The sequence below is a fragment of the Lampetra planeri genome, chromosome 5 (genome assembly GCF_965212315.1).
Source record: "Lampetra planeri chromosome 5, kcLamPlan1.2.h2, whole genome shotgun sequence".
Taxonomy (NCBI): Eukaryota; Metazoa; Chordata; class Hyperoartia; order Petromyzontiformes; family Petromyzontidae; genus Lampetra; species Lampetra planeri.
Window position 1 is genome coordinate 15,654,343 of NC_136111.1, and position 19,370 is coordinate 15,673,712.

Genomic DNA, 19,370 nt, shown 5'->3' on the forward strand with positions numbered 1-19,370 from the left:
CAGACCTCGTTTGCAAAAAAGGAAAACTTCATTATCAAGAAAACTCTCGCTCACCTGCTCATGAATAAACACTTCTGTGCGAAAGAGAGATTTTGGCCCGTGTTTGCCGGGTCCTGTCCACGTGATGTGCGAGTGGAAAATTACCATTAAATTAGAATTTATATACTGTATATAACATAAACACGCGAGTGTTATTGCTCTGAGAGTGCCACTTAAGAATGTTACCCATGTGTGGAAGAAATTGCTCACACTTCGCTCTGGAGACACGCTGCTGCATTTCGCACGCATAAAATCAAAAGTATGCGCGCACTCACAAACACGACTTGGTTTTGGACAGCAGCGACATGTGATCGCTTTTCAAAATGCTAAAAAGATGCAAACACAAAGACACACGAGCCACATACGCAAAGGAAACATGCACGCACACACACAGACAAACAGGTAAACGGATACACAAAACTCGCTTAAAAATTACAGTAACCCGAAAAGGAAAAACCACATATATTAAGGACTTTGAGCTCTGACTCCACACCTCTGAGTTCTCGACCAAACATTGTGCCCGATTTGCGAAATGTGTGCATTATAAATTGTTCATTATTATATGACATGAGGGTTTCGCCAACGGCCCTTCTTTATCACACACTAAGGGCCATTGCCAGAAATACTGCTAATTACATGTTTCTTTTCAGAGCAGCGTTATGACAAATATGCTGAGTTGATGTTATGTGTGCTTATTCACAACTGCCAATGCAGTATCACAAGAAACGTAACATTTTCATAAACAAAAGACACATACACAGATACAGACAAACAAGGATAACAAAAACACGGATACACAGGGACATGCACATTGAGACCTACCCACCCACATACATACAAACCAACACAATACAGATGTCCCCTCACATCCTTAACAGACTGTTGGGGCAAGTGCCGTTAGTGAGCACCTATGAAGATCGGCACGGCACACGAGGGGAGGCAAAACCATGCTCGGTCGTCTTTGTCTCCCCAGTGGTGATGTTTACACACCGCATCAGGGACTTATTTGAGGCTGAGTCGACCTAGGCAAAGCCTAGGACCGGTTAAGATAATCGTCACTGGTGTTGGCCGAGAGTGAGAATTGAACTCGGGTCACCGGGTTCGTAGCGCAGCTCGCTAACGCTACAGTACTCCTCCCTACATACATATGAAGCAAGGCACACACACACACACGCTGCTCAGAGTTTATGTGGAACAGGTGTGTGTGTGAGAGCATTCAACCCTAACCCTATCTAATCGCGGGGCAGGAAGGAAATGTTTAATGTTGAACGTTTGAGCTGTGCGCAGCACTAGGTAATCGACAGTTCAATGGAAACTTCACAACCTGCAATGTTTACACCATTGGAACCTCATTTGCCAGTAAAAAAATATGATAATTGTTTTTTTACCCTTCTATCTGGCAACAAAACTGACACCTTTTTTTACAAGGAGTCATATTTGCATAGACCACAATACCTGCTGTCTCGGGTGTGGACCAATCAACTTCAAGGACAGTGCATACATTATCAGAGTTATGTTTTTTTGTTTGCATTATGACTGCAGGTATTGTGGTCTATGCAAACATGACTCCTTGTAAAAAAAAGGTGTCAGTTTTGTTGCCAGATAGAAGGGTAAAAAAACAATTATCAACCTGCAATGTGTTTAGCTGTGAGAAAGAATAAAAGGTGACCGACACTAGTGTTTAGACGTGTGTTACATGTTCGGTGTAACACACACGTGTGGCCAGTGGTGTGTGTTACATGTTCTGTGTAACACACACACGTGTGGCCAGTGGTGTGTGTTACATGTTCCGTGTAACACACACACGTCTGGCCAGTGGTGTGTGTGTGTTACATGTTCTCTGTAACACACACACGTGTGGCCAGTGGTTTGTGTAACATGTTCTTCTGTGCTCAGCAGCATCGTGAGCGGCGATCACAAACAGAAAGTTGCGAGTTCAAATCTTGGCTCTGGGATTGACTCAGCCCATAACTTCTCGGGGGTCGATGAAATTAATACAATTTTGTCAACGGTGGTCCTATGGATAGACTTGCCCGACCAGAGGAAATGTGGAATTTCCACTACTGGCTGAGCTGCAAGCAGGAGATGTGAACCAGCATCGATTATGATCGACAAATCGTCACGGTCCTCATCAGCAGCGAGCCACTGCACGAGTCACGTGGTGTGTGTGTACTGTACGTGCCACATGCAGTTCGGCCACTGATTCCTTTGTGATTGTCGTGGCCACGCTTTCCGCAAGCATGCCACAGTTTCTAAGAATTAAAGAAACAGTCAGCATTAATCTCATTCTTTTAAATGTTCCCAATCCCATTGAGCACGAATTGGACGCTGAGTCAAAGTTTCCATGAGTGCGCTGCCTGGGACTGCTCATCGCTCTCTCACCAATCACCGCTCTCTCACCGATCACCAATGTTAACCGCCCTGCATCATCAACACCGGCACCATCGGGGCATGTCATGGTTCATCCATTCAGTTGGATTCCTACACTTAGGACAGAGCCATTAATTGTGGCTCTGTTAGTCGACTATCTATTTACTGTTCAAAAAAATACTTATCCATCTCCATCAGCTATGCTTAATCCACTGCTGGATGAAGGTCTCCCCAAGCCATCGGGCAGCTCTTATCACCCTCCTGCGATGTAACAAGCCACTCGTCACCTGTACAAGAGTTGGTTTCATCACTCCGTCTCCACGGTCGGTGACGTCCTCTTGGCTGCATTCCCTCTCTTGGCCACCACTCCTGTCATTATTCTAACTCATGGGTCACAATCCCTGCCGGTGAACGTGTCTTGCCAAAACCCACTTAAACTTTTATAAACCGTCAGATCGATGTCTTTAACCTGTGTCCGTTCTCTAATCCATGCATTACTCTGCTCAGAATTAACGTTGCCACGTAGAGAATGTAATTCTTATGATAATTGCACCACTGGCTCGAGGTCTCCCCGTCCTTGGTAGCCGACGTCATCGCGAGAATTTTATGCGGCATGGGACGAGTAGCCAAGCCAAGAGCCACCCGCAATCCCTCTGTACTCATCAAGCTAAGTGGTGTCCACTTTAATCTGTCTGAGAATACATTCCTCAAGACACTGCTTCACTATATATTGAAATTTTAGATGCTGTGGTCAGAGCATCCGGCTCACGACTGGAAGGCTACGAGTTCAAATCCCGGGCAAGGATCCAAATCAGCGCCTTCATACCTACGGGATCAATAAAGCAAGTACCGCTTCATTGTACTGCCCACAGTTTTTGTTCTATGGGCACAGTGAGCCCCATTATGGGAATGATGGGGCTGCCAATGGGGAGGAGCACCACCCCATTTGCTCGGTGCAGATTTGAACCCACACAGTGCACAGACCATGAACACAGCATCAATTAAAGCCTTTAAAAGATCATCCCAAACTCAATGTGCCACTAATGTTACCGATAGCCAGGAGCTTAACCAATATTTCTGGGATTGTAGTATACTCATTAATAGGCATGTAACGATTCACCTCCCCCCCCCTCGTTCACCCCCACCGCTCCACGATTTGATTTGTCACGAATATGTTTCTTTTTGTCTCATTCACTCCGTCCCGTACACTGTCTTCCCTGTGCGTTCTCTCCATTTTGTTTCATCGGCCTGATGCGTGCGTCAGGCGAGAATCAATTTTAAATCGATAAATTGTTACTCGCCTACTCATTAGCACACAATCGCACTCGCTAAAGCACTCATGTGCACACCGCATGTTTAAACGTACGCCCACGCGCTCACAGGCTGCGATACTTGAACGGCACTGTGGGTTCACTTTTTTCTCCCGCACAACACCGTGTGTAACCATGGGCTATGCGTGGGGCACAAAGATGGGGCCCGCTACCTGCACGATGCGAGAACGGCTTTGAGCACATGGCTCCTCGCTTCCCATTGGTTGACGCTGCCTGCCAGCTTCTCTGTGCTGGAGAAGATCGTGGGGTGGAGGAGGAGCAGGCTGAGGGGCCGGCTGTAAGTCAACCGTTGCTATCGAGACTTGGGGATAGGAAGGAGGCTTTGCCAGGAGGGACCCCGAAGAGGGAGGGCTCTTTTGGAGGTTTTGCCGGGAGGGCCCCTAGGAGGAGGACTCACCTGGGGGCTTTGCCAGGAAGGACCCCTGGGAAGGGGGGTTGCTTGGGGGCTTTGTTAGGAGGACCCCTAGGATGGGAGATCACTTGGGGGCTTTTCCAGGAGGGATCCCTAGGAAGGGGGTCACTTGGGGGCTTTGCCAGGAGGGACTAGGGGCTGGTGCCAGAGGGTGGCTTACGCTACATGCTGCCTCTGTGCACGCTCTCACGCTTGACAAGGTCGTCTCTCCCCAAGATGTCACGCGCCGCTCACCTGCCGCGCTCCGTGATGGAGAAGACGAGGAGGAAGCCCTCGCCTGTCCGCATGTACTGCTCACGCATGGCCCCAAACTCCTCCTGCCCGGCCGTGTCGAGGACTGCACCACAAAGCAACAGACACCCAGTGTTCGGTTTAATACATGTATACTGTGGGGGTGGGAGCCAGCACTGTTAGCGAGCACCTATTCAGGCCAGTAAGGCACACACGACAGGACAGTGTGACTTGAACCACACTTGGCCCAGCAAAAGGATGTTCGTTTATGGCTGAGAGGACCACTTGAGATGTTGTTAGCCTGGGCGGGAAACGAATTGTGCTCTCTTTGGTCAAGCAGTGAGATTGAACTATATACGGATGATACAAGTCCGTCAATATGTGCTCTCTTTACAATCACCCTGTCGTGCAGGCTGTACAAGCATGACAAGACGGTACAGACAAGACAAACAGTACAATCAAGACATTACAAACGAGAAAAAGCAAAACCAATTCCTGAATGAATTGTAACAGTCCATTCAATTACTAAGGGGTGAATAATTACAAACATAATGTTCGCTACAGCAAGGAAAACGATTGGAAACCATGCCAAACTCAATTGGTGGAAATTACGGTGGTTGTGACTCAGACTTAAAGAATTATGCAAAGCCTCAGATGTCCGCTGCAGAGATGGAGGAATGAAATCAGCTCGTGTGTGGGTGAAAAGTTGAATTGTATGTAAGTTGAACTTCTTTCGCACCATACATCGACAACCGTGCTCGGAGATGCTAAACTCAAAAGGAGAAACTAAACTCAAAAAGCAGTTCTAAAGAAATTCGTTTTCAACCTCGATTTAAAAGTACATAGCTCTACTGGTTTCCTAATATCGGAAGGAAGAGCGTTCCAGATGGTTGCAGAAGCGCATCTGAAAGTGCAGAAGCGCATCTGAAATTGCAGGATTTGGTGACCGTCTTTGTTCGATGACCAGCTAAAGCTGCTGCGAGAGTGACCGGAGTTGACGTGATAGTTTCCGCTCCTTGACGAATTCAGCATCACAGGATCATGAGAGATGGCGACGGCTTGGGGAGGGGGCTTTCGTCCGGCAGTGGATTGTTCATGGCTGGGTGCTGGTCAAACCCACTAGGGGTGGATCTCACTAACGAGGCCAATGTGCAGTTGGGCATCATGGCCAATATCACCGATACCAATGCACCTCGCTATCACGTCCTTCCCTCTGTCGGACCCCCTTGGACCTGCTGGACAGTCGACACCCAACCTCACAAGGTTGGATCTTACAGTCTCAGCACCACTGGCTTTTGTTTCTCCACTTGTTACACAGGCCACATGTGCTTCAATGACTACTTATACTCTTTGGGTCTTCGGTAAAGTGACTTTACCGACTTCACCGAAAGACCCAAAGAGTATGAAATCCTGCAGTCATGAAAGCTTTAAGTAAATGACGACTTAGTCTCATTACCACCACCCTCGAGCTTCAGGTCACTCCTTCGGTCGCCGACTTTTGGGTGCCACTATCATGTCTACCCTCCTTCACCCTGCACACAACTATGTGGCAAACATTGTTATGTTATTTGAGCCTATCTATGTGACTTTACCGAAAGACCCAAAGAATAATAAGAAGCATATTGATTTTGTTAATCACCCATCGAGCCATATGTCACTGTGGTAGAAGTTACTCAACTTGAAATCAGAAGGTCGTGAGTTCAACATCCAAATCAGGGGGTCACAACAAAATATACAAATATCAATTTATGAAACGTCAACGGTGTGGTCATCACATGAACAGACCAATCCTATCATGGGAATACGGAAGTTCCAGCTCTGGCTTCGAGTAGCTGATGGGAGATTAGTGCCTTCTCTTTAACTTTTGTCTCCGTGTTTTGCATGGGCAATTTTCTGCTTAGGAACCCCAAAAGGTGTTTTATTTCAGACTTTACCCTTGAAGCCAACTCCTCACCCACTGCACTCGTCTCCATCGAGTCACGCGATTCCACCACCGATATAAATCCACAGAAGCTCTGGCTGAAAATACGAGACCGCAAGCGTAGGCAGCAGTGCGAAACAAGAAAGGTCGTTGATGTTTCATGAGAACGACCGTCTCCCTTCCCCCATAAAGTTATTATTTAGTTTTCCACCTGACTTGGCCATGAAACGGAAAACGTTAAATGACATCACTGTGTGCACTTTCTTGCAAAGCATATTCAGAACACTTTCTGTACTGCAACCAAATAAAGCCTCCACCTGTGCAATAATTAACCCAGTCATCCGGCATTGCGGAGACACTAACGCCATCAAGTTTACAGTAATACCACGGGCTTCAGACAGCGAACACGTAGCACGACCCTTTAGAGCAAAGGTGCATGACCATTTTCCCATGGCGGGCAGCATCCACGAGGCATTTTAGGCAGAGCTTCCGACGAGGTTAAAACCCGGAAAGTGTTCGTTAAAATTTGAAGGAGTGGGGTGGGTGGAGAGGTGCGAACAAATGAGTGGTGGTTAGCGCAATGCACGATAAACCTGACGAGCCGAGTTCGATTCCCAGCGGCCACGATTAACACGAGTGCCGAGCAATATTTGCACTGGTACTGGGTCTTCCGACTTCACCAAACCCGGACTGTTAGCTTTGTGCACTATGGTGGTCAAACAAGCTCCTTAACCGACACAGGGTGAGCTGGGCGTGCCCCCCCCCCCCCACTTGTTATTTCTCTCACACGGCACTAGTTTGCCAGGTGTTGTGGGCTTCAAACAAGTTCAATGTGAATGCAGCGTAAAGGAATAAAAGTGAATAAGGGTTTGGTGCATGTAACATTTTTTTCTGGTAACGGGATGATCTTCACAATCTATACGGAGAGCTGTTACGTTATGTATAATTCTGCAGGCCCGTTGTAAGTTATGTTGAACGGTGAGAATTCCATTACCGCAGCTAACATCATGGGCGCGCGGTGCACGATGGGCCTATGGAGCTCAGCGGGCCTGCATTAGTGGCGTTCAAGGGTTTCACAGGCGAATTGGGTTTTTTGCCACATTGCCATGAATCTACGTTGCCTTAGTAACGAAATAAAATAAAAATATCTCTTAGTGGGAACGAGCGAAGTTATTTAAGCTTTTGAGTCACAGCCACAGAATGGAGTTAGCCGAGGAATGCCCGTGTGGTTCCGAGCGCTGGGGGGTTTTTGTACTGTATGCAGGTTGCAGGTTTGCTAGACCCCATTCATTACGTTGACGGAGAACGCCGCCCCCACGTACACCATCAGCGCACGCACTTGCCGTGCGTGCACCGGCGCACGCACGTACGCGTGTGGTGCACGGGCCGACGCTCGTTTCTCGGTCGGGAGGCTGAATCGCTCGGTGTGTGTCCCGGCGCAACTGCGCCGGTGTAGCGGCGACGTTGCCGAGGGAAGTCGCGAGCCCAGAGAGAATGCGCACTTGACGCGCGTGCGACTTGACACGCGTGCACAGCGTCAAGCGAGTCACAATGCTCCCGTGTATCTGAGGCTTCACGGATGCCCAGGATGCGCGCGTTGACTGGTGCGCATGAGAACAGAGTGTTTTGTCTCGCATAAACGTACGCAGTGCCAATCGTATCCCTTATGTCCGCTGAAAATGTGTCTCGTGTACCGTGGGGTGTCAAGTGATTCAAGCTAAAAAGAGTGTTCTATCTGCAGCTTGTCACGGCTTGTGGGAGGGACCTTCGAGTTAGGAGTTTCGGCCCTCGCACAAAGTCACTGTGACAGCAGGTCGTGACCCTCCCGGGTGGCAGGAAGCTCGGTATGCTGGGTGTGGTGTCACAATGTACAATAAGAATAATGGGGATTTATTTACCACGTGAAGCGAGGTAAATAAATCAGGAGGGTCTTGCATTGGAATGTTTGGCCAATTCTGTTTCTACGAATGTTTTGTATGTGGGGAGGGGGGGGGAACGGAAGTATCTGGAGAAAGTGCACCGTGCATGCAAGGTGATAACACAAAAGTTCAGCTCAGACGGGTTCATAAACTCGCCTGCCATACTGTCACCTCCCGGCAATTTTCACAGACAGCACGCACAAGACAGACAGTACAAACAGTTCCGACGAGACAAACGGCGCACAGTAGGTGGTACAGATGAGACTGAAAGCACAGACGAGTCAGACAAGACAGACGAGACAGCGAGTACACAAACGGGACAAACAGCGAGGGAAGTCGATCTTCACGAGTCCAGTGGACACCGACGTCGGCAGCTGACAATGCCGCGGGGTGAACTCACTGTCGAGGCGTGCAGCCCGGTCGTCGATGACGCACTGCTTCGTGTACGAGTCCTCGATGGTGGGGTCGTAGTCCGTGACGAAGTACGACTGCCAACGACAAGGGTGGGGTTACGTCATACACTCGTTCGCATGCAGATCGCCGAATGGCCGATCTAGCCGGGCGGCGCTGCGACTTGCACACGCGCGACTTGCGACACGAAGGTTGCGCGTTTAACGCCCAGTCGGAGACGGTCTCCAAGGCCTTCATCCCTTCGGAAGCTGACCCAATAAAGTACTGCTTGGTAGGCGGTGTCCCATAGACTGTGCCCGGCCATGTGACTGTGAAATATCCACCACTGGTTCAAAGTCATCAATAGAAATGAGTGAAGCCACGTAACTTGTTTGAACAGGAAATCACTTACTCTTCACTTTCAATTTAATAAGTAATTTTGCAAAACTAACATGAGTAAAGCTACTTGTTGATCTTAGAAGTCTCAGCGAGTTACATGACTTTTACCAGAGGCTGCTAAATCGGGATGTTTGGTCACTTCCATTGTTTTCATGAGTGTTTTGCATGTTTGGGGCCATCCATAAATGACGTCACGCACCTGGGGGGGGTCAGACATTTGTGACGATGTGTGACGAGGGGGGGGGTTTGAGTAATGTGACGTCACATAAAAATGCGCAACTTTAAATAAATATAGAATTGTTATAACAACACTCCTACAACATCAGAGTGCAGCGCCACATTAAATACGCACTACAATGACAATAGTTTAAAAAGATTTTCAAAATGGAAATATTTTTTGGGGGGGGGAGGCAGAGCTTTGTGACGTCGCATTTGAGGGTGGTCTGACTTTTTCTTCTAAATAAATTTGTAAAATAATCGTCCAAAATGGCGCGACGTAATTTATGGACGGCCCCTTTGAGGAAACCAGAGTACCCGGGTAAACCCACGTGGGACTCGTAAAAGTGAATTAAAGCTCAAAAGGTCTGCACATGAGGATTCTAAAAAGTAACCAAGTGGTACCGTTATCAAGAACCAAATCACCCAGGTGGTGCCGACTGGCCTGGGTGTGAACCCGTGCATGCCAGTGTGGACCCGGTGTGTATCCAGTGTGGCCAAAAAGCATTTCTCAACAGCTGCCGAGAACTAAAACTTTGACCTTCATTACTCCACCTTTGGTAAATACACATTTTTTTTCGTGCTTTACGTAGTAATCAAATTGGTAACCTGCGGAGTGTCCTGCACAAGCAAATCATTTTCTACACATGGTGCTACACGCCTGGCCTTGATCACCACTCTGCGGAGGAGACAAGGTGACCTGTGGAAGCATGAGGGGAAGTAGGTTGCCCAGCCATCTGCTTGGATTGTTTTTCAGTGTTGTCTCTACATACGTATGACCATTGCGGTCTTCTCTCAAAAGCAAAAATGCTCGTCCAAAAAATTGCTCAAATATCCCAACCAGGACCCTCGTGAAAGTGTATGGAGACCCAGTTAAAGCCCAGTTGAAGCTTTCTTAGGTAAATAAATCCACTAAGTGATGTTCATAAGCTGTGCGGGATTAGATGTAGTGTGTTTACTCAGGTACACGCAAGCAAATGCAGCGCCACTTTTAGCGGGAAAAAACCCATTTTGTGCTCTTCTGCCAACTTGAGAAAAGTCCATTGGCCGATCGCATAAAACAACAGAGGTGAAATTTTACTTGGCGTGTCATTCGAAGCTGTACAGGTTTGATGACGTTTAATGGAAATAGTGACAAAGCCGTGTTTGTTTGTGCTATTTAAGTTATGTACAAATTTAGTCCTATGGAAGATGGTGAAAGTCAAATGCCTGTTAATAAAGAAATGAGATGTATATAATAGGGGTTATGCAATTTTCCCCATCTCTCCGACGATTTGATTCAAAACACTACGATTTGATTTGAGAATCAATACACTTAACGCATTCATCAATAAGAATGAACAGTCTTTCGATAATCTCTTTAGCAGTGTGGTGAATGTAGCGCATGCTCTACCAGCTACGGCAGGCGTCACGTGAAGCTATTACACGTGGCATGTACACATTAAATAACATTTCTTCTTACCCCCGTGATTTTAAGCATCTATCATTAGCTTAACAATCAATATTAATCAATGAATCAATGCATTGTTAAAGATCTCGCAGGCGCTAAGGGAAGGTTAAATACCATGAAGCGGAAATACAGTGAAATGATGCTGTAAGTGCGAAGGGTGAAGTTTATTGAAAAGTGCCGAGTTAAAGTGTAAAGGTGCTGATGACCTTACACGTGAAACCGCACATGCAGATATCACGGCATTTTCCACAATAATGCGGAAAGGTTACAGACACAATAAACATCGTTGTAAAAAGCACACTAACTTAAAAACTCAGCTGCGATGTATGTGCAGCGTCACTTTGGGAAGTAATAAAAAATCAAAGCCCGAAGGGAATTGTGAAATTTGATATTAACCGAGTACGGGGGATAGCGACACCGAATAATTCACGAAATGCTTTCATTCTTCTTTTAGCGTGTATGGCAAGTATATGCCAATCACACGTCCAAGTTGAAGTCCGTGAGCCATGCGACTAATACCGCTCAGTCCGCCGGAGAGCGGCCCATAGGGATGCAGTCGTTCGTGATATGCTCCCATTGTCTGGTTCGGGTGGCCGTAGTCACACTGTGGGTTGTCTAATTCTCCACTTGTGGAGGAGGTGTGGTGCAGAGACCCAGTTGCTGTTCTGAAGCAGTTAATGGAGCACCAGTTTTCTTCGGCAGATCAAAGCCGTGGGGGGAGCAATGTTGGGGTCGGAGATGGCAGCCTTCTCATGGCCCATCTGTTAAGTGCCTCATCGTGAGACAAATACCATCACTTCGGCCTTCTTGGAAAAATCGTGAATATTTTCAATGCTTTAATTGAGAGGTCAGTGGATGATAAAACGCATTTATAATTCAGATAACATTTTAAGAGGTCATTGGTCGATAAAACGTGTTGCATAGAAGACCATGACTTCAACATCCCGCTGCCTGGGAGTAGAACCCTGGACCGAGGCGGTGCTGCCTCAGTGTCTCTGACACGGCCACTATGAATCCAATAAGTGAAAGACACACACACACAGCCCTGAGGTTTGAATTCAGAATATCAGCCATTCTGGCTGAGTGCGCCTGACATGTATGTTGAACAAGAACTCACAGAGAGTAACTACACGCTGAACACCTTAACAGGAACCCTGGATCTCAGCAGTGCCAGCTCAGCTCTATGACATTATCATGATGAGCCCCATGAGTGAGTCGATGCTGTAAGTTGACTGTACGCTGTAAAACCTAACCCGCTTCCAGAGGGCAAAACTCCAATGCCTCAAACGCAAGCTGTCTTCAAGTGTGAGGAGGCAGCACTGGTAAAAATCTCTTCCCGTGTAATCACCATCTTCCTGTGTCTCCTTGCCTAAGTATGGCAACAAACCGGATTCAAACACAGGATTTGAACTCCGTATTTCTGTGGGGATGGCTTAGTGTGTTTGACACCATATTGGTCCCCTGCACGAGCAGGCCACTCGTGGGGTGATGATAAGAGTCTAAGCGCAGTGCCAAAGTGCTGGTGAAGCAGCCACTTGGGAGAGAAAACTTCAAGTGTTTCCCTGCTCAAACAACCCATATCATCTTCAGTGGTGGCCCCGAGGCAGTGTTGTAAATTCCACTTTTGTATGGTCAGGGCCAGTTCTTCCATATGACAACCACTGTAGAGTTTCAATCAAGTGAAACACATTGGATCAGCCATGAAGGGATGAAGGGATGATGGAGTAAGTTGACCACCAAACAGGATTTGAACCCGTGACCTTCTAATTTATGAGTTGGGCAGCCTGCCCACTGCAACACGCGGCCACTAATTTAGTCAGCGGTTGCACATTTTTAATGCAACGTACCACAAAATGTAGCATTTCTTTAAAGGTCAACGGCATAGATACTGGTAGTGGTTTTGATCACTGTCGGGACAGGCAAGTAACGACTCATTGATTCACGAACATAAAGAATATATTCTGTCGCTCACAGTACATTACTTTAGTTGGGCAAATAAAATTATTATTTACGACTTGGACAGGATTTTTTGTATTTTCACCACTCTCTAGATTCGACATATGGGGGGTGTAGCAGTGGCCCAGTGGCTAACACACTGCGCTGTGTTCTACAGAGACCCAAGTTAGATTCCAGGCTGCGGCTAATGTCAGTAGCAAGTGATATCTGTACGGGCCAGGCATCCCCCCCTCCCCAACCTTCAACCAACTCACATTGACCAGCATGGTTAAATATCGTCAAAGAATCTCCGTGACCAATGTGGCGTGGGAAGGACATCAAGAGTCGAGAGATCCTGGCATGACGAGGCTGTGAAATCGAGACAAATTTTTTGGGGAGATTCTTGAAAACTGAATGGCAACCCCAAACTGATACTTCATCAAACCGCTAGGGGAATGGGTAGTGGGGGAGGGGGGGTGATGAATCACTACATAGTACCTACCGGAGAGGCATGCGTTAGCGTGAAGCGACAGTGGGAGGTAACAGTTGGGAGGAGATGGTGGGGAAGGGGATGTTTAGAAGGGGTGGGATATGAGATTGTGGGGAGGAACAAGACGTTAGAGCTAAAACTAAAGCATTGTTTTTTTTTACCAGGTAAGGCCCACTGAGCTATATGGCTTTTTTTCAGAAATGACCTGGCCACAGACGATAGCTCAACCAAGTGGCTTATCATGTGGAAATTGCGAGCAGCCAAATACTCTAAACGCATGTTGATTTTATATGCGGAGGGGAAAACCAGAAGAACCGGAGAAAAATCCACGTGGCCACAGGGAGAGAGACATTCAAACTTTAAAAATACCGGCGCCAGGGTTGGGGATAGAAACCACAACCTGCTGTATACAAGGCGAGAAAGTTAACATCTTACCCCAACAGCAGTGAAGGTTGGGGGGGGGAGGGGGCACAGCTCCCGTATCTGGGCACGATGCATGAATGCATACGGACTCACGCAGACACGCCGAGTGCCAACGCACGTCTACTGAGAACGCAATCGCGAGCGTCGTCCTTGCGACCGCAAGAATCCGCGAGGCACGCGGGAGCCACGTTCACGCTTGCCCGGACCACAAAGAGATAATTGTCAGCAGCATAAATGCGCATGGTGCACCTGCTCGCAGCATTTAATTATTTTTTACAATTTTTTTTGTATTTTTTAAGACAAGCCTGTGCAGGGAAAGTGGTCGTGCGGTGCTGCCGACGTCAACGCTGGGAGGGATGCATTGGCAACGCCGTGGCAGGGAAAGGACTCGGAGCGTTTACAGCATTGGCATCTTCACGCGCGACGCAATCAGATTCCAGGACACGACTCTGGGGAAACGTGCACTTGAACTTCAGTGCTTAAAGTGCAATGCAAGCAGCTCGTGACCGATCTCAGAAAACTCCCAGAAAACTCCGAGTGGAGGCAAAGGTCACACAAGAGTTCGCCTGTGTTGATGTCCATTGGCAGTCCCTGGGGCCAGTTTAGAAAATTCAATGAATTTTGGTTGGAACCAGTCTCTCAATGACACACGACTTTCGTGCATGTCTCTGCAACACACCCAGTGGTAGAGCTCACAATCACTCTGGAGCTATGAATCCCGATCAGATGCTCGGTACACGATCATATGTAAGTACATCTATTTGCTGTTTGACTCCATATCTTGGAGAATTAACTTTTAATTTAGCGCAACCGTGTCTACGCATGTAACGATTCATCAACTAACTACCATTCTTGCACTTGTGCTCAACGCATCAATTTGAGCATCTAACAATGCACTATTTACTATCTCTACAAATATTATGCAAATGGTGATCCAAAGTATTATTGGGTTAATGGAATGAACAATACAGAACATACGAGAGCGACAATACAAATGAGACAACAACAATCTATTCTTGAATCAAAATCATGACCCTAGAGTCATGAGATTAATCGCTGCAAGAGAGGATGAATTGTTATATACCTAGAAATATTAAAAATCTACTACCCTATCCAATACTGACAGGTGAGCAATCGTTAAGTCAGCACATATCACCATCAGCGCCGACAATCCTACCCTTTGACCCTGATGGCAGCATTCCACCCATACGTGGGCGCAATCTCCATTCCCCGTCACCGCCCTCTCTCTAGTCGACCTGCGAGTTACAGAGCTGGATGGGCCCCACAGCAAATCCCTTAAGTTCCACCCCATAAGCCACCGACACCATGGGTGGCTTAGAAGTTGCCGGTTGAGCTAAATCAACATATAAACTATTATTATTTTACCAGGTAAGGCCCACTGAGCTATATAGCTCTTTTTCAGAAGCGACCTGGCCACAAATGATAGCCCAACGAAGTGGCTTATCATGTGGAAATTTATATCAGCCAAATACTCTAAATGCATGTTACTAAATGGAGGGAAAACCGGAGGACCCAGAGAAAAATCCACGCGACCACGAGGAGAACATGAAAACTCCAAATATACAGGCATATCAGGGTCAGGATCGAACCTACGATCTCCTGTATACCAGATGAGGGCGTTAACATCTCGCCAACGGTGGCGAGTTTCCCGTGAACCGTGTAAGGCCTTCCGACAAGCGGAGCGAGGCGGAGGGAAAGTCGCTCGGATTTTTCAAAGGAAAGCGACCGACCGGAAGGTTAGCGATGACACGCTGACAGAGATGAGGCCCCGTGGGCGTGCGATGGACAAAAGGAGACACCTGCCGCCCACACTCACGAGCCAGTCACCCACGTATGTTGTCGACACATTCACAGGAATGCATTACACGCTGGCAATACCGAAGCTTTAGGTGTCAATAAAATGTAAGAAGAACGGTTTAAATCGGTGCGTATAGCCAGCTAGGACAGATGGATCACAGAACATGGATGTTGACATTGCTTTATATACATTGTCCATCAAGTAGCTAGGTATCGGCAATTTGATTGTCATGATTCAGGGTCACGATATGACTTCATAATTAATTAGTTGTCATATAATTTTTAACATCTCATACGTGTTTTTTTTCTGTCTCATTCATACAAGTATTTTTTTTACTCTAGTATCGTAATAATTAAATTTGCTCCACGTGGCAGGAATTTTGTTTCTTTAATGAAACCCCTAAAACGTTGATAGAAACATCGGACATCGCTCGGTACATCCAGACAACACATCGGACAGCTACAAAGCATCAAACATACTTGTGCCAGATAGCCACACAGGCCGGACATATATCCACAAGATATCAGCTCTTTGTTGCCAGATTATTTCTTCCTTTAACCGTGCCAAACCCACATGCGAAAGAGACGTCGGGTTTTTTTTTATTTTACCAGGTAAGGCCCACTGAGCTACATAGCTCTTTTTCATAAGAGACCTGGCCACAAATGATAGCTCAACCAAGTAGCTTGTCATGGAAATTTATAGTAGCCAAATACTCTAAACGCATATCAGGTTGGGATCGAACCCATGCTAACATCTCGCCACGACTACCTCCAGAGCTAACCAAGGAACCCTCCTCTCTCCTTCCCAGTCTCTCCGCCGAGCAGGTCTCATCAGCCGTTACACAAAGGCACGCGCCCAAATCAGGCTAGCCATCTGGAATCGCAAAAATGCAGCCTGCATTGCGATGAGCGCCAGAGTTACCGACGATGAGGTCAGCACGGAGCCGTTTGGCGCGGCGACGGATGGAGGTGAAGTGAACGCAGCAGCGATGGGTGCCGTGAAACCGATGGGGGGTTCTGTGAGGCGTGCGGGTGCTATCGCGTCTCCAGATGAGGGGCACAGTTATGGGCGACCGTGTGCATGCGTGCACAAGAGTGGGGAGGAGTGTCGGAGTGTGTCTGGGTGTGGGGAGGGGGAGGTGTCTGTGTGGGTGTGTAGGGGAATGTGTGTATAGGCGTGGGGAGAGTGTGGGTATGTGTCTGGTGTGGGTGCGTGTGAATTTATGCTTGAGTGAATGTGGGGGAAGAGGGAGGTGTCTGTATCTTTGTCTCTGTGAGTGTGTGTGCATGTGTGTGGCGGTAAAGTAGCGGTTCGCGTACTGTGCTACAAACCTGGTGACCCGAGTTCGATTTCCATTCACGAACAACACCAGTGCCGATTATTTTAATTGGTCCTGGGACTCCCCTAGGTCAATTCAGCCTCAAATAAGTACCTGGTGTGGTGTGTAAAAATAATCGCCACTGGGGTCGGGTGTGGTGCCGGCCACCCACCCCCTCGTGGACCATGCCGGCCTTCATAAGTGCTCGCTAACAGCACTTGCACCCAGTCTGTTAAGGCTATATGGGGAATCTTTCTCTTGTGTGTGTGTATGTATGGGAGCTCTGTGTGCAGGGGAGTGCGAGTCTGTCTAGAGTATGTGTGCATGTCTTTGGGGTCAGTCTGGAGGTATCTGTGTCTGTATATGCAAGTGTGTGTTGAATGTGTCTGTCGAGGTGTGTAAGTGTCTGTATCAGTGTATGGGGTCTCTGTTAGCACAGTGGAGAGCACAGGTGGTGCATGTATGTATGTATGTTGAGCTACTTTAGCACCAAACATAGGCAACCATCCTTATAGGAGTTGCAGGAAAAGGACAACAAACTATACACAAAAAGCAGTTTTAATGAAATCAGTTTTCAATCGAGATTTAAATGTGCATAGCTCCAGTGGCTGCCTAATATTGGAAGGAAGAGCATTCCAGACAGTCGCAGAACTGCATCTGAAAGCGCACGATGCAGTGACCGCCTTTGTTCGATGGTTAGCCAAAAGCCGCTGCGAGGATGACCGCAGTTTGCGAAATATGTATTATAAGGGTTGTAATTGTTTGTTTGGTGTGGTCACCACAGCAGTGTATGTATTTCACATATGTACGAATTCAACCACAACAACTGGATAAAGCCTGTGACCCGCGAACCAGCCTTCACAACACTCCATGTGACCTCAAAGTAGTTGTCGTTTGATCTGTGTCTGTCTGGATGTCTGCGTTCATTTGTGAATATCTGAGCTCACAGATACCTAAGAGTTCTGGACAGTTCCATCAGAAATCTCTTCTGGGAGGCAATGCTGAATGGGGTGGGTCATGTAACCCGCATGCCCAGGGCACCACATGCCCACACATCTATTTACTCTGATACAGAGAGCTAAATGGGCATGGCACATGGGCTATTCAAAAGATTGGCTGCTGTGTTACAGGAAGACTTCCAGCTTATTGGACTTGCCAAAAAATTGGTACCAGTGGTGTCAAGATCGGCCTCTATGGAGGGGATTTGTGAAAGATACTACTGGGCAGCTGGTGGTAGCCGCCCTTCAGCAACAACGAGCAGAGGGGCTGGCTGGAGTTAGCACAGTATGAAGAGTTGGTTAAGCATCTACCACACAACCTTGCCGGTTAAGTGATAAAAAACTGCGTCGATCCCATGACGCTAATCAGCAAACCTTCACCTGTTAATGTGGGCTCAAAGTGCACCTAAGCATGTCACAAGGACCATAGTGACGTCATATTCCACTTAGCGGCAAATTGTGGCTGCAGTGTGTACACGTGTTTGTGTGTATGAACATCGCCACTAGGGAGACAAAGGCGGCCGGGCGTAGTGCTGGCCACCCCACCCCCTCATGTGCCGTGCCGACCTTCATAGGTGCTCGTGAATATCACTTGCCCCAACAGTCTATTTAGGCTATACGGGGCATCATTGTTTTATTGCATAGCACAGTAATGTGAAAAAAGCACAGTCGGTAAGAGCACGTGTACGAGTGCGCTGGTGTCTGTGTTTTGTGTGGGATGTGGTGGTGCAGTGTGTGGTGAACTAAGCTGATTATGGCAAAATTGGTTCGATTCCTGGCCATACATGTGTATATGAACCAGTTTTGGGCCTCACTTAGGTCCACTCAGCCATCAATGAGTATCTGGTGTGGGATGGTAATATCAGAAATGAGGGAAACCAAGGTTTCTGGGCTTCAACCTGGCCACACCACCCCCACTTGTACCATACCATGATTTGTAGGTGCTCGCTAATAGCTCTTTCTCCAAGAGTCTACAAGTCTATATGGGGGATATCTGTCGTTGTATTGTGTATGTGTTTGTATAATTATTCTTGAATGTGCCGAGACCATAAACTCGTTTCAAAGCCTCTAAAAGTGTGAATATAATTCATTGTTTTGAAGTAATTATATTCTAATTCATGTTCTTCATGGTTGACTAAAACAATCATCACCACCACCACCACAGGCTAAAGTGTCCACTCAAGAGCAATTTAAGAGGTTCTTCCTTCCTCACGGCAGACACGTATCTCCCCAAAAAAGCAAAAACAAAATGTCACAGGGTTGCTCGCAAACAGAAATTAGGCGACGGAGCTCAAACAGGACCAGTGGACTTCCTCCTGCCAACGGAATTGTTTTTTTTTTCCCAAAAGCATTCAAAGTCGGCACACACACACACGTGCACACAGCACCAATAACCGCACTCCGGAACGAAGCGTAGGGGGAAATCACAGGCGAAGCATGAAGACGTGTCACAGTGTAGCCAGGCCCTGCCTTCTCTGCTCTGCCCCACATAGCCCTGCACTGGCCCAAGCAAATTATCCGACCACAACTGTGACCATAACCGGAGGTGTGATGATTCACCCCTTCTGCTGACAATTTTATGAATTGTTACAATTCAGGGTGATGATTCGATGCAAGAGCCACTTACATTTCTGCTGTTACATTACCACAATGAGGTGGATGTAGCGGTCACACATGTGAACCAGTTCCATCCGACACACATGAATATA

The 19,370-nt window shown here is 47.4% G+C and overlaps 1 protein-coding gene across 1 annotated transcript in view; it reads right to left on the bottom strand.

The window, feature by feature from the left end:
• Window positions 1-19,370, bottom strand: part of RRAS2 (RAS related 2) — a 56,942-nt gene that overhangs the window by 12,005 nt on the left and 25,567 nt on the right. The window contains exons 2-3 of the mRNA XM_078594713.1: window positions 8,624-8,711; window positions 4,387-4,489 (exon numbers count right to left, since the gene is read on the bottom strand). Of these exons, the coding sequence (XP_078450839.1) occupies window positions 4,387-4,489; window positions 8,624-8,711 (191 nt within the window). The remainder of the gene's footprint in view (window positions 1-4,386; window positions 4,490-8,623; window positions 8,712-19,370) is intronic.